Here is a 26,206-nt window from a genome sequence, read left to right on the forward strand (position 1 = left end):
TTAGAAATCAAAAACATTGGAACATTGTCAGATTGAAAAATGGAAAAATCGAAAAATTCGCAAGATGAAAAATCGAAAAATTTAAAAAATGAAAATTGAAAACTAGCAAATCAAAAATTGAAAAGTTAAAAATAAAAAAAATTAAATCGAAAAAGCCATATCGAAAATTTGAGGGAAAAAAAATCAAAGATCAAAGAATTAAAAAAACTAAAAGTTAAAAAATGAAAACTGAAAACTAGATAAATGCAAATCAAAAATTGAAGAAACGAAAGTCTGAAAAACCGAAAAGTTAAAAGTGATAAAAAAAGTCTAAAATTTGAATAATTCGCATGTTGAAAAATCAAAATATTAAAAAATTTGAAAGTAGGAAAATCGAAAAATGGTCATGGTAAAATTGAAGGAACGAAAAATTAGAAATTAAAAAAAATTATCAAATAGTTAAATTGAGAAATCGAAAAATAGCCATATCGCAAATTTGAAGAAACAAAAATTGATACAAGAAAAATCGAATAATTTAAAAGTTCAAAAATTGAAAAAGTACAAAAACTGAAGAAAATTTAAAATGGAAAGAAAAATCGAAAAATTGAAAAATTAAAAACTGAAATAATTGAAAAATTGAAGAAATACAAAACTAAAAGATGGAAAAATTGAAAAATTCATAAGATGGAAAATCAAAAACTTTAAAATCGAGAAATCGAAAGTCATCGAAAATTTCAAGAAAAAAAAATGAAAAATTTAAAAATTATAGAAAGAAATTAAAAAAATCGTAAAATTGAAACATCAAAAAGTTGAATTCGTGAAAAATTGAAGACATACATAACTGAAAAATAGAAAAATTGAAAAATTCGCAAGATGAAAAATCAAAAATTTTAAAATCAAAAAAAACCATATCGAAAATTTGAGGAAAAAATTCAAAAATCAAAAAATTTTAAAAACTAAAATTTGAAAAAATTAAAAAATGAAAACTGAAAACTAGAGAAATGCAAATGAGTAATTGAAAAAATAACAGTCTGAAAATCTGAAAAGTTAAAAATGAAAAAAAATGTCGAAAATTTGAAATTTTTCAGGTTGAAAAATCAAAATATTAAAGTAGGAAAATCGAAAAATGGCCAGAAGATAAAATTGAAGGAACGAAAAATTAAAAATTGGAAAAAAATGAAAATTATCAAATTGAAAAATCGAAAAATAGCCATGTCGCAAATTTGAAGAAATAAAAAAATCGAAACATTAAAAATCGAGAAATTAAAAAATGTGACAGCTAAATCGCAAAATTAAAAAGTGGAATACTTCAATAAATGAAAAATGGAAAAATTGAAAAATTCGTAAAATGAACAATTAAAAATTTAAAATCGGAAAATCGAAAAAGTCGTACCAAAAATTTGAGGAAACGAAAAAAACAGAAAAATCAAATATCTAGAGATTTTGTGAGAAATGTTCTGATAAACCACAAAACTTTTTTGATAACTACCCCCTTGATTATGGAAAAACGACTAAATATAATTTGTCTATTCATTCCCTTTAACAAATTCTTGACGTCATCGCAAAGTAGCACCCAATTAAATATTAACTTCCATGAGATTTTCTTAAATCTTCGAATTTTTAACATGTGATTAACTATAAAATTGCGACAAAATTTCCACCATTGTTTCAAATATTTATATAATTTACTTTTAAGCACAATTTTTTCAAATTTTGTCCAAGGTCTCGTCTTTACGTAACTAGAAAACGAGAATGAAATTTTTGTTTCAAAATTATTTTCTAAACTTTAAAGCGTGGTTCGTTCTTTATAAATATTTCTAAATTCAAAATCTTAACCAAAATTTTCATTTAGTATAATCGAGTTGCTTTCAAACTTTTTAATTTATAAAATTCTAAATTAATTCCCAGAATTTTAAAAAGTAAAGATTTTTTTTCAACATTCGAACTAAATTATTGTTCGATTTTTTTTGATTAATTTGATGTTTTTTATTTATAAACCCAATAAAGCTCAATCCGTTATGTTTTTATTCAATGTTAGCCGTTATCTAAATAAATGCTTGAGAGCGAGACAAACATATCAGTAAATATAGAAAATAATAATAGAAGTCCCAAAGTGGATCCTTGAGGAGAACCCCTACTGTCAACTTTAGCTATATCAGAGATTCTTGACATTAGTCAGACTTTACAAAACACATCTTCCGATCATTATTCAAGTAGCTTAAATCATCATAAAATTCATAAATCATCTGTTTATTGACATGACATTTTAAAAAACTTAGTTTAATATTATTAACGAAACAACAATGTATATTTATTTTTTGTATATATGTAATTTTGTGTTTTTTTTTCTTTTCATATACTTCGCTGGACCTCAAATACAACAGGCCGTAAGTATTTTTTTATTATTAATATTATTATTATTATTTTTTAGTTACAAATAAACGATCTTACTTATCTGTGCCAAAACTGTACATTTTGACTAAAACAACTATCTAATAATAACACAGGCCTGCGAAATATAACTTTTAATTTCCCTTTTAAATAATATTGTTTTTTTTTTAGATATTTATGTATGCCGAATTAAAATAAAGCTCTAGTTTTTTTGTAGCACATCGAGATTTATTTTTATGTAGGCCTAAATATTCATAGTTTTTCAAAGAATTTTTATGAAAAAATAAAATATAAAGAATATAAAATTGAATGTTTATTTATTAAATGAACTAAATTAGTTATAAACAAGACTTAAAAAAACAAATAAATCAAGAAGCTTCTTTTTTTCTTTCTTCAAAGCTCTGATTTAAGCGTTTTCTCTTGTATTCACGATAGGATATGTTATTGCTGTTACATTTTTCGCATTATATCATTTTATATTTGAACAGCAAAAGTAACAATCGTCTGTATGATTTTGTGGCTCCATCCAAATCATTGGTGTCAGCAAACTTATCTGAAGAATTAACCCATTTCCGAGAAGACATTAGTAATTTTTGTTTAAATTCAGGGTAGTAAGCGCATAGTCGACACAAAGGGTACTAAGCTGAACACGAAATGAAATATCAACACCATTATCCATACATATTATTACCACAAAATCTAGAAGTTAATTTTTATAGTACTAAGAACAAAACCGAAAAAAATATTTTTTGCAGAAACTGTACGTGATAGAAATTTTTGCAATTTTTTTTTATACATGAGTATCTAAGACCTACCGAAATTACTACTAGATTTTGTTGGGGGAAAACCATCGCAGGCCTGTGTAATTAGTCCTTTCAGAGTAGGCTCTGATTTGAAACCTCGTCGTCAAAAAACTAAAAGATCCAGAAGCCAAGTGCTCTAAATTACCAAAAATCTGGCACAATTAGCGCAATTTTTCTCCTCTCCCACAGCTTCACCATCCATCAAGTCCCACCGCGTCCGACCATCATCGCGGCCCAACCGAGCTCGTTTTACCCGTCGTTGCCTGCATAAAAATGCCGCGCCGTCCACACAAAGTGAAACATTTAAATATATCATTTTTGTTCTTTATCGCGCATTCTTGCGCCGGAGACATTGTCACGACAAGAACGATACGAGAAACATATTATGGCTTGTACCAAAATTATTACAAAGGCGCCAAACATCGGACTCCACATTAGCGTTCTGAAAATTTAATTTACATCATCAGGGCAGCGCCGAAACGTCGGCCGAGTGCGTCCTCGTCGGCGCCCGCGCGCCGGAAAAGGACGCGAGATCGGGCGTGAGGCGTACGTGGGCCGGACTGAATTGAAATTGTCATCATGTGGAGATCTGATAAGGAGAAGCTTTTAGGGGAGTTGGCGATCCACGGGGGGGCAAACACGCGGCGGGGTGCCCTAAAACAAACAGCGTGTCACCGGCGTTATGAGGCTCGGTAAAGGATTTCCTACTGGGTAGCCACTTTTGTTTTTTTAGCGAGGGTTTTATACGATGGGGGTTTTAAGTAAGAGCCTAATTGATAATGACGCGATTTGGAGGTTTTTCTAGTTTCGGTAAAAATGTTTGCGCGGTTTGAGGACTGAAATATGCGAGTTGGTCAACGGAGTTTGAGGTCACTGTATCTGGGAGAACAATTGAGTTGGATTGATTCCTGCCGTTATAGGAATTTCAAATTACAATTAATGTCATAATCATAAATATTACAAGAGTTTTTAGTTTTGACAAGAAGGCACTTTTAATTTTTATCCTTGGGGTGGTTTTGTACAGCTCAAATTTTGATATTGGTAGGTTCTTGCATTTCTGGATTTTTTTTGTTTAACGTAACTGAAAATTAGTAAATAATAATTTTCAGAATTTCCGAAAAATAGGTAAAAAAGAAAGCAAATTTACCTCATTCCGTATTTTTAAGTAATCTATGAAGATAGTTTTAACTGTTTTACGCGTAAAACACATTTCTGTTTAATACGAGAGATGCATTTTTTGTAATAATAAAATTTTATCCTTGTAGTGACATTTTAGCCAAAATGCTCGAACAGCCTCCCTAGTGAAGATCCTCGACAATCAGTGATGTCGGTTTGAAATTTACTCAAATTTCGGAGTTGTATTTAGGAAAGAAATTGTTATTTGAAGAATTACTTATGATTCTTATTATGAAGTGATTTTTTTCTGTAGAACTTCAAAAAATTGACAAAAAATGAAAAATATTACCCAAAAATTAAAACGGGCTACATTTAATGGATGAAAGTGCTGCTGATTTAGAAGGTATCTTCCGTTGATTACGAATTTCAAATAATTTTTGCTACAAGTTATCAAATAGAAAACTACGGATTTTTTTTTCCAAAAATTTATTTCCATAATAATTTTCCAAAATATTTTTCAAAAATTCGATCACATTCGATGGACTGAAATGTTTGCTGATAAAGTATTCTTGATACCCCTGATTATACAAGTAATTTTTTTACGGGTCTTCAAATAAACAAGAAAACTGGAAAAAATATTTCAAAAATTTTCCAAAGAATGTCGAATCTTGTATATTGAAATAATTGAAAAAAAATGAAAGCACTTTCCAAAAATTTTCCAAAAAAGTGTTAAAACAAAAAAAGGTTGTATAGAGTTGCTTGTAGATTACGAACCGGCAGTCACTTTTTATTGACAAAAATTGAAAATACTTTCCAAAAATTTTCCAAAAAAGGCAATCTCTAAATATTCTAATGAAGAAGAAATCAAATTCGTACAAAATTTTTCGTGAATTACGTATCTGGAGTCATTTTTGCTTTGGAATCCTTGTACATAGAGAAGGAAAACTAGAAAAATTATTTCCAAAAATTTTCCAGAGACCATCGGTTGTTAAAATTTGCTGTGCTCCAATGGAATCAAGGATAAGATTGTATTTAATTTCTTGTAAATTGTGAATCATTTGTGTTGCCCACCTCCAGACAGCCGAAAAAAATTAAAAATATTTTCCAAAAATTTTCCAAAAAACGTTAGAATGATGTTTATTCGAATGGGAAAAAACAATATTATCCAAAAATTTCTCGTAGATTACCAATTTGAAGTGATTTTTTTTCCGTATGTATTCAAATAACTGCGAAAAAGTTGAAAACACTTTTCAAAAATTTTCGAAAAAAGTGCTAAAACGGGTTTTATTTCAATTAATAAAAAGACAAGTATGTAGAAAGTTGCTAGTAGATTATGAAACGACAGTTACTTTTATAACAGGTTTTTAAATAACTGAGAAAAATCGAAAACAGTTTCCAAAAATTTTCCAAAAAAGCAATTTCCATTCGAATGAAGAAGAAACCAAATTCATACAACATTTTTCGTGAATTACGTATCTGAATTATTTTTGCTTTCGAATTATTTCTTGCACATAGAGAAGGAAAACTAGAAAAGGTATTTCCAAAATTTTTCCAGAAACGATTGGTTAAAATTTGCTGTGCTCCAATGGAATCGAGGACAAGATTGTATTAATTTTCCCGTAAATTGTGAACTTGAAGTCATTTTTGATGCCCACACCCAAACAGCCGAAAAAAATTAAAAATATTTTCCAAAAATTTTCCAAAAAACGTTAGAATGATCTTCATTCGAATGGAAAAAAAACAAGCTTATCCAGAATTTCTCATAGATTACGAATTTGAAGTGATTTTTTCCGTACGGATTCAAATAACTGCGAAAAAGTTGAAAACACTTTCCAAAAATTTTCCAAAAAAGTATTAAATCAGGTTTTATTCCAATGAATAAGAGGAAATATCTATAGAGAGTTGATACCAGATTACGAACCGGCAGTTCCTTGTATAACAGGTGTTCAAATAACTGACAAAAATCAAAAATAGTTTCCAAAAATTTTCAAAAAAAAACAATTCAGTATTTTAATGAAAAGAAAAACAAATTCATACAAAATTTTTCGTGGATTACGCATATGGAGTCATTTTTGCTTCATAATTCTTGCACCGAAAGAAGAAAAACTGGAAAAAGTTTTTCCAAAAATTTTCCAGAAACCATTGGTTTAAATTCGCTGTGCTCCAGTGGAATAAAGAACAATGTTATATTTAATTTCTCGGAAATTATGGACCTGAAGTCATTTTTGCTGCGAACCTCGAAAAAGCCGAAAAAGATTAGAAATATTTTCCAAAAATGTTCCAAAAAACGTTAGAATGATCTTTATTCGAATGGAAAAAAAACAAACTTCTCCAGAATTTCTCGTAAATTACGAATTTGAAGTGATTTTTTCCTTACGTTTTCAAATAACTACGAAAAAGTTGAAAACACTTTCCAAAAAAGTATTAAATCAGGTTTTATTCCAATGAATAAGAGGAAATATCTATGGAGAGTTGATACCAGATTACGAACCGGCAGTTCCTTGTATAACAGGTGTTCAAATAACTGACAAAAATCAAAAATAGTTTCCAAAAATTTTCAAAAAAAAAACAATTCAGTATTTTAATGAAAAAAAAAAACTAATTCATACAACATTTTTCGTGGATTACGCATCTGGAGTCATTTTTGCTTCATAATTCTTGCACGGAAAGAAGGAAAACTGGGAAAAGTTTTTCCAAAAATTTTCCAGAAACCATTGGTTTAAACTCGCTGTGCTCCAGTAGAATAAAGGACAATGTTATATTTAATTTCTCGGAAATTATGGACCTGAAGTCATTTTTGCTGCGAACCTCGAAAAAGCCGAAAAAAATTAGAAATATTTTCCAAAAATGTTCCAAAAAACGTTAGAATGATCTTTATTCGAATGGAAAAAAAAACAAACTTATCCAGAATTTCTCGTAAATTACGAATTTGAAGTGATTTTTTCCTTACGTTTTCAAATAACTACGAAAAAGTTGAAAACACTTTCCAAAAATTTTCCAAAAAAGTATTAAATCAGGTTTTATTCCAATGAATAAGAGGAAATATCTATGGAGAGTTGATACCAGATTACGAACCGGCAGTTCCTTGTATAACAGGTGTTCAAATAACTGACAAAAATCAAAAATAGTTTCCAAAAATTTTCAAAAAAAAAAAAAACAATTCAGTATTTTAATGAAAAAAAAAACTAATTCATACAACATTTTTCGTGGATTACGCATCTGGAGTCATTTTTGCTTCATAATTCTTGCACGGAAAGAAGGAAAACTGGGAAAAGTTTTTCCAAAAATTTTCCAGAAACCATTGGTTTAAACTCGCTGTGCTCCAGTAGAATAAAGGACAATGTTATATTTAATTTCTCGGAAATTATGGACCTGAAGTCATTTTTGCTGCGAACCTCGAAAAAGCCGAAAAAAATTAGAAATATTTTCCAAAAAACGTTAGAATTATCATTATTCGAATGGGAAAAAACAAGCTTATTCAGAATTTCTCGTAGATTACGAATTTGAAATGATTTTTTTTTCCGTAGGTATTCAAATAAGTGCGAAAACGTTGAAAACACTTCAAAAATTTTCTAAAAAAGTGCTAAAACAGGTTTTACTCCAATGAATAAATGGACAAGTCTGTAGAGAGTTGCTAGTAGATTACGAACCGGCAGTTACTTTCATAGCGGGTGTACAAATAATTGACAAAAATCAAAATAATTTTGAAAAATTTTCCAAAAAAAAAACAATCCAAGTATTCTCATGAAGAAGAGACCAAATTCATACAAAATTTTCCGTGAATCACACATCTAGAATCGTTTTTGCCTTAGAATTCTTACACATAGAAAAGGAAAATTAGAAAAAGTATTTCCAAAATTTTTCCAGAAACTATTGGTCTAAAATTCGCTGTGCTCCATTGGAATAAAGACAATTTTGTATATAATTTCTCGTAAATTGTGAACTTGAAGTCAAAAGCTGCGCACCTCGATACAGCCGAAAAAAATTAAAAATATTTTCCAAAAATTTTAAAATGATCCTTATTCGAATGGGCAAAAAACAAGTTTATACAAAAATTTTCGTAGATTACACATCTGGAGTCATTTTTGCTAAAACTCTTACACATAAAGAAGGAACACTTTCAAAAAATTTTCCAAAAACCATTTATGTGACACTTTGCTCTGTTTCTAGAACAACAGACAAAATTTTTGTTGTATATAATTTCTTGAAAATTACGAACTTGAAATCATTTTTGTTGCCCGTGTCCAAAGAGCCAAAAACATGAAAAATATTTTCCAAAAATTCTGCAAAAAAAAAACGTTAAAACGACCTTTATTCGAGTAGAGAAGAAAAGAAATGTATACAAAAATTTTTGTAAATTATGCATCTGGACTTATTTTTGCTCTAGAACTCTGGCGCATAGAAGAAGAAAGCTAGGAAAAGATTTTTAAAAAAATTTCCAGAAACCATATGTTAAAATTAGCTGTATTTCAATGGAATAAAATACAAGCGTCTATCCGATTTCTCGCAATTTACGAATCTAAAATCATTTTTCAGTACATCTCAAAACCACTGAGAAAAAATGAAAAATATTTTCCGAAAATTTTCCAAAAAGTATCAAAGCAGTTTTTAGCCCAATGAATAAAAGAGCAAGTCGGTAGAGAGTTGCTAGTAGATTACGAACCGGTAGTTACTTTTATAGCAGGTGAACAAATAATTGACAAAACTCAAAAATAAGCTGAATTCATACAAAATTTTATCGTGGATACGCATCAGGAATCATTTTGGTTTAGAATTCTTGCATATAGAGAAGGAATACTAGGAAAGAATATTTCAAAAAATTTCCAAAAATATGTCGAAACGGACCGTATTTTAGTGGAAAATGGAAAATTTTGTATAGAATTTCTTGTATATTATGAATCTGAAGCTGATTTTGCCGTACGTTTTCAAATAATTGGAAAAAAAATGAAAATGTTCCCAAAATGTTCTCCAAAAATGTTAAAATTTCAAATAACGGTCGAAAAGTTGAAAACTCTCCAAAAATTTTCCAAAAAAAAAGTTAAAATAGTTTTTATTCCAATGAATAAAAGGACAGTGTAGAGAGTTGCTGACAAAAATCGAAAATAGTTTAAAAAAATTTTCCAAAAAGAAGCACTCTATTCGAATAAAAAAGAAACCAAATTCATTCAAAATTTATCGTAGATTACGCATCTGAACTCATTTTTGCTAAAACTCTTGCATATGAAGACAAAAGCACCAAAAATTATGAACTTGAAATCATTTTGACTGCTCACCTCCAAACAGCTGAGGAAAAAAAAATTTTCGAAAAATTTTACAAAAAACGTTAAAGTGACCTTAATTCGAATGAAAAACAAAACAAATCTATACAAAATTTTTGGTAAAGTATAAGTATATGGAGTCATTTTTGGTCCAGAACTCTTGCGCACAGAGAATGAAAACTAGGTTTTTCCAAAAATTTTCCAGAAACCATGTTAAAACTAGCTGTGTTTCAATGTAATAAAAGTTAAGCTTGTCCTAAATTAGGAATCCGAAATCACTTGCTGCACGTCTCCAAACAGCTGAAAGATGTTGAAAAATATTTTCCAAAAATTTTCCAAACACACGTTAAAACGACCTCTATTCGAATGGAAATGAAAATGAAAATAAATTTCAAAAATTTTCCAAAAAACGTTAAAACGATTTCTATTCAAATGAGACATGAAAAGAAGTTTATACAAAACTTCAAGGTAGATGACGCATCTAGACTAATTTTTGCTAAGAACTCGTGTACATAGAGAAAGAAAACTAGGAAAAATGTTTCCAAGAAGTTTCCAAAAACCACAATATGCTTCGGTTTTAAATATTTTCGTCCATCTAACTTTTCAACTTTGTCAAATCGCTCCATGAATAAAAGCACCAAAAACAGTGGTCTGTATATTTCGAAAACTATATTGCTTTCACGAACCAAACTTGCTTCTCAGAACCCGCGCCCGCCAAACTTCGCCCAAACCCGCCATTAATTACCGACTTTTTTTCCGTCTATCTAATTGGAAGTTATTAAACTGCCTAAACTATCTCCCATCATCCTCTCGTTTCTTAAGTATCGTGCGAGCGGGCAGGTGGTGTCGTGACGGCCGGTGGTATGACGTGGGGGCCCAGGTGAGTCGAGGTGACAGGCAGCGGCCCGGTCGCGATTCATATGTGCCCTACTAATTGAACAAAACGGCCAAGAACGACCAAACCGGTCACCGGCTCTTCCCTATCTGGGGATCTGAAGAACGCGCGATACTAATTGCCGCCGGCCGCGCAGCTGAGCCAGTTAATATGTTATCATCATCATTATGCAAATGCTCTCGGAGCACCCGTCCACCACGAGACTCCACAGTAGCGGCCTTCAGGCACCCTCGAAGAGGTGGTTAGACGCGAAGGCGATCTTCCCAGATTAACCAGACCGCGAAGAACGGTGCACGTCTTCATTGGCGAGCGAACGGGAAAAACGGCTTCGAGTGTGGCGTGATTCGGGGCGATCGTTTCTAACGAAATTATAGCGGGATTATTAGGTGAAGATTTAAATTTTATGAGAGGATATAGCGCGACTGGTGTTTATTTTAAGTAAAGTGGGGCAGGAATTCGATCGTGTTGATGGAATTGCTTTTCTAGAAACGAAAAAGTCAGACGATTAGGTCGTTGGCGTATAACGAGAAAAGCACTTGGCCGAGGTGGAACCCTTGCAGCACACCAAATACTAATCTTAGATCTTAACTCACGATTTATTTGTCTAGATTATTATTATTATTATTATTACTATTATTATTAATTTATGTATTTATTTTCCATGTATTTGCCTCCTTGAACCCGACTTTCACTTGGATTCTTCAGTATGTAAGTATTTCTTTACCATAGACACAGCATCAACCCAAACTGTGACCATTTACCAAGCCCACAACCCAGTATTGCCCCCACTACGCCCAAATCACCTGCCACCTCTTCCCCAATTACCCACTAAACACACACACCCAAACCCCCAAATTAAAACCCATCCATCGCCTCAATCCCATCAATTTCGTTCGATTCCGACACGATTTGCGCGTCGGTGGTTCAATAATAAGTGGGTACATCCAAACTGTCCAATTATCAATTCAAATTAGTTTGGCCGGTCTTATCCGGCGGTCAATCGCATGAACATCCGCACTCCATGACAAATTCAGGTGTCAATTCGTCGTTCCTCGTCCCACAGAGGAAGTCGAGCCGAGTTTTTTCCTTATCGGGCCGATGGAGTTATGGGTGTCTTCTCGTGTTGTGGCCCTTATCAGATACGAGACATATCTGCAATCATGTAGCTCACATATTTGGGATTGTTGGTCGTTTTTGAATGGTCGCCGCGTTGGGTTGTTTTGTTTGTTTGGTTTTTGTTTCGCAATTGATGGGTTGTTATTGGTGGTTTGCAGACGGTGCTGCACTGGGGCGCCAAACATGGAAATCCGCAGATCATTCAGATGTTCGCTGGGAAGTACAAGGTGGATGTCAACGGGAAAACGGTAAGATTTGTGTTGGGTTTGGGTTTGAAGGTTTTATTTTGTTTAACGTTGCCAAAACTGACTACTGTGCCAAAAAATTATAAACTATACTGTTCCAAATATACAGACCGCTGTTTTTGACGCCGTTTGTGCGATTTGTCGCATAATTATTATTAAATCTGTTTTGACAATTAGATTAATCTGTATTCATTTTTTTTCCTCTGTATATGTTTTTTTTTTAATTTAGGAAACCAAAATTACTAAGAAAATTGTAAAAAAATCGACATTAAAATTGAAAGAAAAAGTTTTCAGAGTTTTTTGTATCTTCTTGAAATGAACTAAGTATGTGTTCAATAATATTGCTTGAAAATAAGGAAGAACTTTAGAAATTGTTCTGAAATAAATGGCTCTAGTTTTACAACAGATTTTTTTTTTTTTTGTAAAAAAAAATGAAGGGATAGAAAATCATTATTTTTTGGAATTTTAACTTTCCGACTGTAAGATAAGGAAGAATTGTAATAGGGTCCATCCGGCGAAAGGCTACTTTCATGTTTTATCCACGATTAGTGATCACTAGAGTATGAAAAATAGGTCTTCCGTTTCCTTCTGTCTATCGTCTGGCTATCTGGTTGATTGGTTGTATGTATATTATAGTTGAAATATCATGTAAGTAGTAAAACGCTAACCAAAATTTGTCTAGTCATCCCTACGAACAATTTGATGACATCTCCTCATCGTTTTGGTAGTAAAGTTTATTTGAATCTTATAAAATAATATACTCTTGTACTTGTGGTTTATGAATCCGCCTTAGTTTTTATCACAATTTGTTGTGTGTTTTTTTGAATTTTCTTTTATAAGAAAAATTAGGAAAATATGCCACTATCAATGGAGCTGGCAGCTGTTCAAAATTACTGCTTTTTGAAAACTTAAAAAAAAAAAGTAAATTCGACAAAGTGCGCCGAAAATAAAACCTGTTCTAGTAAAACCGTAAAACTAATAATGACATTATTAAAAACTGCAGAATTATAAAAGTCAAGAACTACAAATTTGTCAATTTTGAAATTTCTTATGTTTGACTCAAAAAACATGAACACTAGCAATATTTTAGAAATATTTGCTAGAAAATTTTGACTTTTAAACTTAGCAAAAATTCACAAGACTAAGGAAATTTGTAGTTCAAAATGACTGTTTTGAGAATTAAAAAAAATCGTAAAACCACAACGCAAGTCACAATTTAATTATGATTTAGTAGAATTTTTATGTGTGCTCTGAATGTCATGTTCATGTAGATGGTAAAACGCTAACCAAAATTTGTCTAATCATCCCTACCAACAATTTGATGACGTCGTCTCATCGTTTTGGTAGTAAAGGTTATCTAAAGTTCATATAATAATATACTCCTATACACGTGGTTTATGAATTCGCCTTGATTTTTATTACAATGTTTGTGCTTTGCCGTCCGTGTTGGTTTTCTTAAACAAATTACTTTGAAAAAGTATTGCTGAGCTCTTTGTTTCAATTTTGTTTTCTAACAAAAGCTCTTAAAAAATTATGAAAATGTGCCATGTGTCAAAATTACTGTTTTGAAAACTTAAAAAAAATTGTAAAATTCGACAAAGAAAATAGAAAGCAAAAACTTGTTTTAAAAAAACTATAAAACGAATAGTGACATTATTAAAAATTGCAAACTTGAAAAACCCAAGACCAAAAATTTGAAAATTTTGAAACTCCTTATGAAATATTTACCGGAAAATTTTGACTTTTAAAATTAGCAAAGAATCAAAAGAATAACACAGTTATTTATTTCCAAAAATTTTAAGCATCATATAATATTCCGAAATTCTGTACAGTTTCAGCATGGATTTTTTTTTTTTTAATTTTAAAATGAAAGTGTCTTACAAGAATTCTTTAAAAAGTATGGAAATGTGCTAGAATTATCGCAAAATTTTAGAGTGCACAATTACAGTTTTGAAAACTCCAAAAAAAATTGTAAAATTCCACAACGAAAGTCACAAGTTTTTACCCGAAAAGTCCAGATTTTTGGAAAAAAGTCAAAATTATTCCAATTTAATTTTGAATCTGCCAAACTGAATGCTTTGAAATCTTGCAGATGTTTTCAATTTATGGTAAGCATAATAATTTTTTCATCAAAATATATTCGCTTATCCTTCCAAAAAATTGATGATGTCATCCAAAAATTTTGCCGGATAAATATTATCTAAAATATGCAAAGTATGATCGGTCTATGATTTATCACTGCATTCATATTTTCTAGATTTGCTTAAACAGGGTGATTCAAAAAAATTAGTGACTAAATTGTTAAAAAATAAACATCGAATTAAATTTAGGAATTTAACTCGTTACAATGGAAATTTGCAATTTAACACTTTTTAAATTTAACAAGTTTAAAGAGACAAAATCAATCTTACCTTAGCAAGTGCTAGCCCCGCCCACCCACCCCTATTTTCTCAGAGGATATGTCATTTGCCAAAATCAGTTTTATCTGAGCAAGTACTAACCCCGCCCGCCCACCCCTGTTTTCTCAGAGGATATGTCATTTGCCAAAATAAGACTTATCTTAGCAAGTACCAGCAAGTACTACCCTCTGGGAAAATAAAAGGTGGGTGGGCGGGGACGAGCACTTGCTAAGATAAGACTGATTTTACCCCTATTAAACTTGTAAAAACTTTTCAATTTTGCAATTTTTGGACTTCTTTATTTTCCGATTTTCCGATTTCTCTAATTTTCAAGATTTCGATTTTACAGTATTTCGTTTTTTCGATTTTGCACGTTATCAATTTTTAAGTTTCTCAATTTTTAATCTCTCGACTTTGCAAGTTCTTGATTTCCAATTTTTTTTAGATTTTTCGAAGGTTTGACTTTATACCATTTCGTTTTTTTATTTTTGGCTTTTTGATTTTACAATTTTGCAAGTTTTACATTTTTTGTTACGGATCTTCAAATAGAAAACTGGAAAAAATATTTCAAAAAGTTTCCAAAAATATGTCAAAACAGGTTGTATTCCAGTGGAAAATGGAAAAGTTTGTATAGGATTTCTGGTATATTATGACACTGAAGCTGATTTTGTTGCACGTTTTCGAATAATTGAAAAAAAAATTAAAATATGTACACGAAATTTTCTCAAAAAATGTTAAAATTTCAAATAACTGCCTAAAAGTTGAAAACTCTTTCCAAAAATTTTCCAAAAAAGTATTAAAACAGGTTTTATTCCAATGAATAAAATGACAAGTCTGTAGAGAGTTGCTAGTAGATTACGAACTGGCAGTTATTTTTTTGTAGCAGGTGTTCAAAAAACTGACAAAAATCAAAAATAGTTTCCAAAAATTTTCGAAAAAAGCAGTCTATTCGAGTAAAAAAGAAACCAGATTTATTCAAAATGTTTCCTATTAAACTTATAAAAACTTTTCAATTTTGTAATTTTTGGACTTCTTATTTTCCGATTTTCCGATTTCTCTAATTTTCAAAATTTCTATTTTACAATATTTCGTTTTTTCGATTTTCCACGTTATCAATTTTTAAGTTTCTCAATTTTTAACTTTCGATTTTGCAAGTTCTTGATTTCCAATTTTTTTTAGATTTTTCGAAGTTTTGATTTTATACCATTTCGTTTTTTTATTTTTGGCTTTTTAATTTTACAATTTTGCAAGTTTTACATTTTTTGTTACAGATCTTCAAATAGAAAACTGGAAAAAATATTTCAAAAAGTTTCCAGAAATATGCCAAAACAAGCTGTATTCCAGTGGAAAATGGAAAAGTTTGTATTGGATTTCTTGTATGTTATGACTCTGAAGCTGATTTTGTTGCACGTTTTCAAATAATTGAAAAACAAATTAAAATATGTACCCAAAATTTTCTCAAAATATGTTAAAATTTCAAATAACTGCCGAAAAGTTGAAAACTCTTTCCAAAAATTTTCCAAAAAACTATTTAAAACAGGTTTTATTCCAATGAATAAAAGGACAAGTCTGTAGAGAGTTACTAGTAGATTACGAACTGGCAGTTATTTTTTTATAGCAGGTGTTCAAAAAACTGACAAAAATCAAAAATAGTTTCCAAAAATTTTCGAAAAAAGCACTCTATTCAAAAAAAAAGAAACCAGATTTATTCAAAAATTTTCCTATTAAACTTATAAAAACTTTTCAATTTTGTAATTTTTGGACTTCTTTATTTTCCGATTTTCCGATTTCTCTAATTTTCAAGATTTCGATTTTACAATATTTCGTTTTTTCGATTTTGCACGTTATCGATTTTTAAGTTTCTCAATTTTAATCTTTCGATTTTGCAAGTTCTTGATTTTTTATTTTTGGCTTTTTAATTTTACAATTTTGCAAATTTTACATTTTTTGTTACGGATCTTCAAATAGAAAACTGGAAAAAATATTTCAAAAAGTTTCCAAAAATATGTCAAAACAGGCTGTATTCCAGTGAAAAATGGAAAAGTTTGTATACGATTTCTTGTATATTATGACTCTGAAGCTGATTTTGTTGCACGTTTTCAAATAATTGAAAAAAAAATTAAAATATGTACCCAAAATTTTCTCAAAAAATGTTAAAATTTCAAGTAACTGCCGAAAAGTTAAAAACTCTTTCCAAAAATTTTCCAAAAAAGTATTAAAACAGGTTTTATTCCAATGAATAAAAGGACAAGTCTGTAGAGAGTTGCTAGTAGATTACGAACTGGTAGTTATTTTTTTATAGCAGGTGTTCAAAAAACTGACAAAAATCAAAAATAGTTTCCAAAAATTTTCGAAAAAAGCAGTCTATTCGAAAAAAAAGAAACCAGATTTATTCAAAATTTTTCCTATTATACTTGTAAAAACTTTTCAATTTTGCAATTTTTGGACTTCTTTTTTTTCCGATTTTCCGATTTCTCTAATTTTCAAGATTTCGATTTTACAATATTTCGTTTTTTCTATTTTGCACGTTATCAATTTTTAAGTTTCTCAATCTTTAATCTTTCGATTTTGCAAGTTCTTGATTTCCAATTTTTTTGTAGATTTTTCGAAGTTTTCATTTTATACCATTTCGTTTTTTTATTTTTTGATTTGAAAACTTGAGAAATCGAAAAACTAAAAAAAAGTAAATGTCAAAATCGAAAAATTACAATTCGAAAAACTAAGAAATTGCAAAAAATTGAAAAATCGTAAAACTGAAAAAAACGAGAAATTGCAAATCGAAGAACTGAAGAAACGAAAAATTTGAATTTAAATCCAAAAATTCTTTCCAAACGAATCGAATGGAAAAATTGGAAAGGCTAAAAATTATAAAATTGAAAAATTATGGAATCGTCAAAATTGTAAAGTCGAAAAACTGTAACCTTGAAAGATCAAAATATCGAGAATTTCCAAAATTAGAAATCGAATAAGTGAAAAAGTAAAAAAAAAATTCATTATTACATATTTAAAGTGAAAACTAAAAAAATTGAAAACCAAAAAAATTTTAAACTGAGAAGTCGAAAAATCGAAAGATCAAGAAATCGAAAATAAAAAAACTGATGTAAACGGGAGACCTACTTTTTCATATTTTAGATTGTATGAGCTGGGTGAACCGTGGCTATGACGGCTGTTTTAATGTTAATTATTTAATTTGTACTTTTCGGATTCCTCGAATTAAAAAAAAATAAAATTCAAGAATTTGAAATAATGAAAAATAAGTTTCCGAGCTTTCAAAGTTTAGTTGATGACTTCTAAAAATTAGAAATTTTGTAAAAGCATAATCGTGTAAAATGTTGACAAGCCAGTGAAATCAGTAGTCGAAAAATGGAACCAAAAATACCGAAAATTTTTAACAGAGTTCAAATTTATTCAGACTTCTAGAACATATGGATAGTCTTTGAAAAAATCTAAAACGATGTCTGTCTTAGCGACACGCTGACGTCAGAATACAAGTTTTGCGAATGCCCAACATCGCCTACGCAACTTTCTCCCACAAAATTTCCACCCAGATTAATAACCCTCATTAAAATTTCAACGTCTTTCTGCCCGTCATAACATTATTATTAACGGCTTGTACCTCCAATAAATGTAAATCATCCCAATAAAATATTTGTACATACGTAGAAGTGTTGCTCCTAATTAATTAAAACCCAGCACTACTTAAAGTGTCAGAAGAGATCACCATTCTGCATTAATTTTTCTAGATTTTTATTAAAACTTAATTTACATAAGATAAATTATTAATGAATCAGTGAAATGATGAACGAGCAGCTCGAAAAAAGTGACACGTGTATGTAAATGCATGTTGTGGAACAAATTCGAACACCGTGATAGATTCGAGAAAGTCGCAAATGTCAGCCGTTTGCCATTTTCGGGCCAGTTTTTCGCTAATTGTCACAAGGTCGCGTTTTGGCAACGCCGAATCTCTACGAATTTCGCTAACTTGTCCGTTTTTTTGTTTCCGGTTTCTCGTCGACGCTAGAACGGGGTAAGTTTTTACTTTTTTCTTGTTTAGTATGTTTCCTCATGCAACTGTGGAATGCCGCGCCCTTAAAAATTCACGCACGATACGGTTTCGGGGATGTTTATTTTTATATTCCGCTCGCGTTCGAAGCCCGGTAGCCATTTTTTGATATGGCGACTGGTGGCGACGCATGCCGGGCATTCCACGGGCTCGATGTGATGTCACATCTTAGATTAAGTTTAATATACAAGAGATAACAGCTTGTTTATGACATTTACATTTGTATAGTCCTACGTAGCCGACTTATTAATGTCGACTTCACAACCCCCGCGGAACATTTTAACAAGCTGTTTGTTATGGAATTTTATTTTATTTGGAGGAAGCACGGCATTCGGGGTTGAAAAATTGAGATTTGTTGATGATGGGGTGTTTCAGGGGTACACGCCGCTTCATCTGGCAGCGCAGTTCGGACATAGGAAGGTGTATGAAATGCTCATCAATGATTATAGTAAGTGATTTTTGATTTATTAAAATGGTTTATGTACAAAAAACGAAAAAAAAATTGTTTTTGCTTTTATTGTCTTGTCAATACATTCATACATGAAGATTTTTTGAAATTTTCAGGTTAAAAAATATTTTCAAAATAAACAGCTTTTTTTTTTTAATGGAAAAATAACACAACAGTGACAATTTGTTGGCGATTTCTAGCCACAGCGTCTTCAAATTTTAACCAGATGAATTTTATTTTGGGATTTTCGAAAATAGCTTTTTTTGACTTTTCTGTTGCAAGAAAAATTCTTGGAAAATCGTAAAAATGTACTAAACGTGTCAATAGTTTTAAATTATCGTTCCAAAATTTCAAACAATTTGTAAAATCCGGCAATTCAAAATTTTGTATATGAATTTTCGTACATAAATTACTTTGGAAAAATATTCCAGAGCCTTCTGTTTCAAGTGTACAGCTCAAAATTTGCTGGGAAATTCAGTGTCTTTTGTTGTTATTTATTTGTTTTTATTTTTCGTGAAGACATGAAAAAACTAATTCAACATTTTGAATTTTAAAGTTAGCAAAAATTCACAAGAATAACATAAGCTTTTTTAAAAATGAAAAATATTATACATTTTCAGACTGGAAAAAATAAAAAAATCCTTGCACAATAAAAATGTCATGGTTTGAAATGGTATTCCTAAGGTCTTTGTTGGATTTTTTTACAAGGATTCTTGAAAAATATGAAAATCTTACAGTTCAAAATTACTGTTTTGAAAAAAAAAAAGTAAAATTCCATAACGAAAGTCAAAAATAAATTTCGATGTAGTAGAACTTTAAATAATTTAATTATGAATTTTTTTGGAATATTTTTAGAATCATTGGAATTTTTGAATCCGATAAAAAATTATAACCGACAGGTTTTGAAAAATAGCCATTTGAAAATATATTAAGCATAATTTTTTCAAAAAATTTTCCAATACCTACAATATTCCAACTAATTTAAACAATTTAAACAAAAAAAAAAAGTTGTCGGGCCGAAATAAATAAAAAAAATTGAATAAATTGCAACAAAAATTCCCGAAAAAATAAGAAAATGTGCCAAAATTATCTAAAAATTTTGCAGTTCAAATTTACTGTCTTGAAGACAAAACAAAAAACGTGAAATTGGATAACGAAAGGTAAAAATGAATTTCGGTTTAATAGAACTTTAAAATAATTTAATCATGCAAATTTTTTGAATATTTTTAAAGTGAAAGTAGTTGAAAAATAGTTTCAGAATAAAAAGGTCACGTTTTGAAATATCGGTTTTATATGATAAAAAAAATTATGAAATTATTAGAATTTTTGAGTCCGATAAAGAAATTATAAATTTTTTCAAAAAATATAGCCCTGGAATATTGTATGCTAACCTTCGTACAATATTCCAACTAATGTAAGCATTTTAAACAAAAAAAAGTTTTCAGGGCAAAATAAATTAAAAATATTTTAGAATGAAAACATCAAGATAGAAATGGTTGTCCTAAGCTCTTGGTTCGATGTTTTTACAAGAAGAATATGAAAATGTACCAGATTTATCGAAAAATCTTACACTTCAAAGTTACTGTTTCCAGAAATTAAAAAAAAACTGAAATTCGATAACGGAAGTCAAAAATAAATTTCGATTTAGTAGAACTTTAAATAATTTATTGATGCAAATTTTTTGAATATTTTTAGAGTGAAAGTAGTGGAAAAAATATTTTCACAATAAAAAGATTACGTTTTGAATTTTCTTTTTTTACAATAATTAATTTTTTTTTTTTTGAATCCGATAAAAAATTTATAACCAACTGGTTTTGAAAATTAGACATTTGAATTTTAATAAGAATTCCTGAAAAAATATGAAAATATGGCAGAATTATCGAAAGATCGTACAGTTCAAAATTATTCTTTTGAGAACCTAAAAAAAATGTAAGCAAAAGTTTTTCAAAAATTATTACCAAAAATTCTGACTTTCATATAATATTTCAATAAATTTAAGGACTTTAAACATGAAAAGTTTGTATATTTTTAGAGTCGAATTTATCAAATTTAAAAAATGTTAGAAAAAAAATGTTTTCCTAAGTTGTTTGTACGATATTTTTTTACAAAAATTTCTGAAAAAAATATGGAAATGTCCTAGAATTATCGCAAGATGTTACACTTGATAATTACTGTTTCGAAAACTAAAAAAAAACAAAACGTAAAATTCCACAACGATAAATCAAAATGAGCAACATTTTTCGAAAATTGTGTTAAAAAATTCCGATTTTTAACCAATATTTCAATGAATTTAAGCATTTTAAACATGAAAAATTTTATATTTTTAATGTCAAATTTATCAATTTAAAAAAAAAATAGAAAAAAATATTTTCCTAAGCTGTTTGTACGATATTTAAGTTCAAAAATTTCTAAAAAAAATATGATAATGTCCCAGAATTATCAAGATGTTACACTTGATAATTACTGTTTCGAAAACTAAAAAAAAAAAAAAACGTAAAATTCCACAACGATAATCAAAATGAGCAACGTTTTTCAAAAATTGTGTTAAAAAATTCCGACTTTCATACAATATTTCAATGAATTTAAGTATTTTAAACATGAAAAATTGATATATTTTTAGTCAGATTTAAAAAAATTCAGAACAAAAATGTTTTCCTAAGCTGTTTATGTGATATTTTTTTACCACAAGAATTCCTGAAAAAATATGAAAATCCCCCAGAGTTATCGAGAGATGTTACAGTTTAAAATTACTATTTTGAAAACCTAAAAAAAAAACGTGAAATTTGATAACGAAAGTCAAAAATAAATTTCGATTTCGTAAACTTTGAATCATTTAAACATGCAAGTTTTTTGAATATTTTCAGGGTTTTATTAGAATTTTTGAGAACTGTAAAAAATTGTAAGCAAAAGTTTTTCAAAAATTGTTACCGAAAATTTTGTTTCGTACAATATTTTAATGAATTTAAGCACTTTAAATATGAAAAAATTGTATATTTTTAGAGTCAAATTTATCAAATAAAAAAAATGAAAAAAAAACGTTTTCCTAAGTTCTTTGTACGATATTTTTTTACTAACATTTCTGAAAAAATATGAAAATGTCCCAGAATTATCGCAAGATGTTACACTTGATAATTACTGTTTTGAAAACTAAAAAAAAAAAAAACGTAAAATTCCACAAAGATAATCAAAATGAGTAACATTTTTCAAAAATTCGATATCAAAAGTCAAAAATAATTTTCGATATAGTAAAACTTTGAATCATTTAAACATGCAAGTTTTTTGAATATTATCAGGGTTTTATTAGAATCTTTGAGACCTGTGAAAAATTGTAAGCAAGTTTTTCAAAAATTATTACCAAAAATTCTGACTTTCATACAATATTTCGACAAATTTAAGCATTTTAAACATGAAAAATTTGTATATTTTTTAGAGTCAAATTAAAAAAAATAGAATAAAAATGTTTTAATTACACTTCAAACTTACTGTTTTAAAAACTAAAAGAAAAGTGTTAAATTCCACAACCATAATCAAAATGAGCGTCATTTTTTGAAAAATTGTATAAAAAAATTCCGACCTTCATGCAATATTTAGGTATTTTAAATATGAAAAGTGAATAAAAATGTCATGTTTCGAAGTTTTCAGTTTCTGAAAAAATGTGAAAATGTGCCAGGATTATCGAAAGGTCATACTAAAGTTCAAAATTACTGTTTTGAAGGCTCAAAAAATATAAAAATTCGACAAAGAAAGTTGCAAATAAAATCTAATTTAGTGTAAAACCAATTATTAAAATTTGAAGATTGATCGTATAAAAGTCAAAAACCAAAAATAAATTTGTACATTTTGAAATATATTACCTGACTCGAAAAGACCCTTATAAGACTAACGAATTTGTTCTGATTTTTCAGAAATTGGGAAAACTGGAAAGTGCAAAATTTTTACTAGGTAATGTGTACATGAAAAAAGTAATTCGGGTTTAAACTATTAGCAAAAATTCACAGAAATAACTTTGGATTGTAGAAAATTATTTCCAAAAACTCTAACGCTCATTCACTATTTTGAGGAATTTAGGTGTTTTAACTATGAAAAATTTTGTATATTTTCAAAGTGGATCTAAGCTCTTTGTTCGATTTTTTTCACAATAAGGATTCCTAAAAAATATGAAAACGTGCCAGATTATCGAAAGATGTTATAGTTTAAAATCGTAAAATTCGACAATAATAATCGAAAATAAATTTTGAAAACGAATAGTGACATTAAAATTGCAGTAATTCAGAGTAAAACAACTTTCCATGGGCTGCAAACAATCTAATTATTGGAATTTTATAGTCCTGTAAAAAAATTTGGAGACAATAGTCTCTGAAAACTAGAAATTTTAGAAAATATTTTAATTAGAATTTATTTAAACGCCACCCAAAAACACGAAACTTGTTTAAATAATTTTCAAGGACTGGAATCTTCCAAGATTTGAAAATTTTTGAATTTTCTGTTATAAAAACTCTTAAAAAAAATTAAATTGGCTCAATATCGTTTCAGGATCTAGCAGTTCAAAACCACTATTCTGAAAGTTAAAAGTGTAAACCTTTGAAATAAGACTAGATTTTTTTTATTGCATTTCAAACCGGATGAAATTAAAATTTTGCCCCGACACTGTAAAAACGCAATATTTTTGAAATTAGCACGCCGAAATCTATTTCCCAAAATTTTTCGATATTTTTTAAACAACTTTTTCAAAACCAAAATTTTTCAACAACCTTCGAAACTTAACTGAACACATTTTCTTATACATTCGACCTCCACAAATTCAAACTAAAGATGTATCCAAAGTTTGAAAAGTCAGTCTTGATCTGACTAACGTTAACTGGTAACATTACGTGAAATAAAGATTCAAAAAGATATTCAAAAACAAAAATTAAAAATAATAAAAATTATTCGCAAGATTGAAATTGTGCAAAATGTTGAAAAATTATACATTTGTACATTTTTTGTGTCGTATAGAGCTATTAATGCAACAATAGAATAAAATGTATTTTTTTTCACGACAAGGAAAATTTGCCGTACGCGAAGAAAGCTTAAATTTACTCACAAATTGCGGACAAAACATTTTTACATTCGTAATAAACGTCGAAAATGACCTACCTTCTTTGAAAACTGCACCTTTCAGTAAAACTAGAGACTTGTTTTTCAAATCAATCATGTTCTTTAAGTATTGGTCCTTGAATTGCTCCGGTAATATGTAGACTCAATGTGGCTTAGTTTTTCAGGGGTGCACAGAAATAAATGTTCATCACTGTTAAATTACCACAAAACACCAAGAAAACTAACACAAAACACTCAAACAAGAATTAATTGCAACATTTTTCAATCCGGTCTAATTTATGACAGATATGTTGATCGGTCGTCATAGCAACCGCAGCCTTCTATGTTTTATGTTTAAATATTATAAACTTAATTTAAAAATGAAGATTTTTTATCACAAAACAACGAAATTCTGTTGTTACCATTAAAGTGTTTTTTTTTTCCAGAGGCTGACGCCAAAATCCGAGATTACAGTGGCCGCTTACCCTCGTACTACTTCGAAGACAAGGACCAAAAAGCCAGAAAAGATAACATTCGCAGTGAGTATCCCTACACGACAACCAAGCATGGCAAGCTTCCTTCAAAACCAAGCTTTCGGTTAAAAAGTAAACCACCAGTAGACAGACCACTATACCCTCCTGTACAGTACTCAACTAAGGTCCTTTTCGGGAGCTATCAACCCAACAAGTAGACTCAAGGCTTCACTGCAGGGCAAGAGTGACCTCACTTTGACATTCCATCACTTACTACATACAACTTTCCGCTTTTATCATTATTTTGTGCATGACTCACATCTGAAGTAGTTTTTATTTTTATTCTTATACACTGGACTATTAGGCAGCTTTTGCAGTATTTTTTTTATTATTATTATTACTATTAGTATTATTTTGCATGTGTAGACGTCAATAAATTTATCTGGCGAAATTAACCTCGTTTTTATTTTTTCCTGACATTTCAGAAATAAAGGCGCGCAAAAAACCCTCAGGTAAATACGTCATAGTTGGCGCTGTGGCACGTTATATTAACCTTGACGTTTCAGAAAAAGACCTAGGTTTTTTAAGAATAGGGTCCCTGAATGTACGAGTCAAGAAGACAACCGAGGCTTTTAGTAACTTCTTAGGGGTGGGGAGCGGCTCAGTCACCTCCCTGGAGTCAACCAATGAGAAAGTGCACAAGGGCTGGGGCTCCGCAGATAACGTCAATCAGGTACTACTATACTGTTTTTTTTATGGATTTTTGATTTGATTTGGTTTGTTTCGCCACAGGAAAATATCTCTCCAGGCCCTAAAGGCAGCTACGTTAAGAAAAAATCAAAGAGGCCCTACTCGTCGGGACTTAATAGTACTCCCGGTACTCCCAAACAGGTGGCAAGGAACGTAAACGTGCCTTGTCAAGTCAACGACTCGGACTCTGATACGGCTGCTGGATTTGATTCGCAGTGGAAGAATTGATCCGATTGATTTACTACACACGTCACAATTTGTTTACAGAACGGTGATTGGAGTCACGCTTCAGATTTTAAGTACTATTTTTGTAGCACTTTTACAATATACTCATTTTTTATAAAACGTGTTCTTATTGTGATCATAAATTTTTTGTTGTACTTTTTATGGATTGATTGTTTAAAGTGTGATTATATTCGTTTAAAAAAAGTAAAAGAATATATATCAATAAAATGGATCATTTGACGTAAAGCGTTCGGACGGGTCCATTTGTGAATTTGAGGGAAGGACACAGTAGTACTGTATTTTTCATACTTTATTCAAATAGAGTTTGTAATTTAGCTTTCCTAAAAAATACATATGAAAGTACCATATGATCGAAAAAAAAACGTCATCCAGTCAGCCATGGAATTAATTAAAAAAGATGGCGGCCTACTCTTGTTTTCCATTGAAGTTAAGTGTCAGTTTGATCCATTGCGCTTTACAGAATTAAAATATATTAATAAATAATTGAGTAAACAGGGGCAGAATATTTAAAATTTGTGGTCAAACAAACTTTAGCCATTTTTCTGGCCCACTCAAATCTATAACAGGTAACCGATAGATAAGAGGCAAATAAACACAGAGTAGTACTTGCTAACATAAGTTTTATTTTAGCAAATGACATATCCTCTGAGAAAATAGGGGGCGGGTGGGCGGAGCTACCATTTGACATAGCCTCTAAGAAAGAAAAGGGCGGGTGGGTGGGGTTAGCTCTTACTCAAATAAAATTGATTTTGGCAGACGCTGTACCCTCTGAGGAACTAGAGGGTGGGTGGGCGGGGCTAGTACTTGCAAAGATAAGACTGATTTTGGCAGACGCCATACCCTTTGAGAAAATAGAGGGCGGATGCGCGGGGCTAAGTTAAAACGTACTTTGTCAAATGACAAATATGAAATATATTTTGCCCTTTTTCTTAATATAGGTAGTCGTGT

General features: G+C 29.9%; 2 protein-coding genes across 2 annotated transcripts in view; both read left to right on the plus strand.

Annotated features, from left to right (window-relative positions):
- LOC135128046 (protein FAM117B) overlaps window positions 1-3,742 on the plus strand; it is a 128,888-nt gene extending 125,146 nt beyond the window's left edge. Inside the window, exons 6-7 of the mRNA XM_064054855.1 lie at window positions 3,363-3,467; window positions 3,641-3,742. Of these exons, the coding sequence (XP_063910925.1) occupies window positions 3,363-3,467; window positions 3,641-3,742 (207 nt within the window). The remainder of the gene's footprint in view (window positions 1-3,362; window positions 3,468-3,640) is intronic.
- Window positions 3,743-11,058: 7,316 nt separating this feature from the next.
- On the plus strand, window positions 11,059-25,357 carry LOC135127678 (uncharacterized). The gene is made up of 7 exons (XM_064054221.1): window positions 11,059-11,150; window positions 11,717-11,806; window positions 18,641-18,713; window positions 24,236-24,328; window positions 24,748-24,774; window positions 24,829-24,995; window positions 25,055-25,357. The coding sequence occupies exons 2-7, from the start codon at window positions 11,765-11,767 to the stop codon at window positions 25,238-25,240; spliced, it is 588 nt and encodes a 195-aa protein (XP_063910291.1). The 5' UTR covers window positions 11,059-11,150; window positions 11,717-11,764; the 3' UTR covers window positions 25,241-25,357.
- The last annotated feature ends 849 nt before the right edge of the window (window positions 25,358-26,206 follow it).

Source organism: Zophobas morio, unplaced genomic scaffold, assembly GCF_036711695.1.
Source record: "Zophobas morio isolate AGI-343-1 ecotype UQ-CSIRO unplaced genomic scaffold, CSIRO_AGI_Zmor_V1 ptg000012l, whole genome shotgun sequence".
NCBI classification, from domain to species: Eukaryota; Metazoa; Arthropoda; class Insecta; order Coleoptera; family Tenebrionidae; genus Zophobas; species Zophobas morio.

Coding starts and splice junctions, on each gene's coding strand:
- LOC135127678 (XM_064054221.1), top strand. CDS start 11,765: ATGTTCGCTGGGAAGTACAAGGTGGATGTCAACGGGAAAACG. Junction 18,714..24,235: donor AATGCTCATCAATGATTATA/GTAAGTGATTTT, acceptor TTTTTTTTCCAG/AGGCTGACGCCAAAATCCGA. Junction 24,996..25,054: donor CCGCAGATAACGTCAATCAG/GTACTACTATAC, acceptor GTTTCGCCACAG/GAAAATATCTCTCCAGGCCC.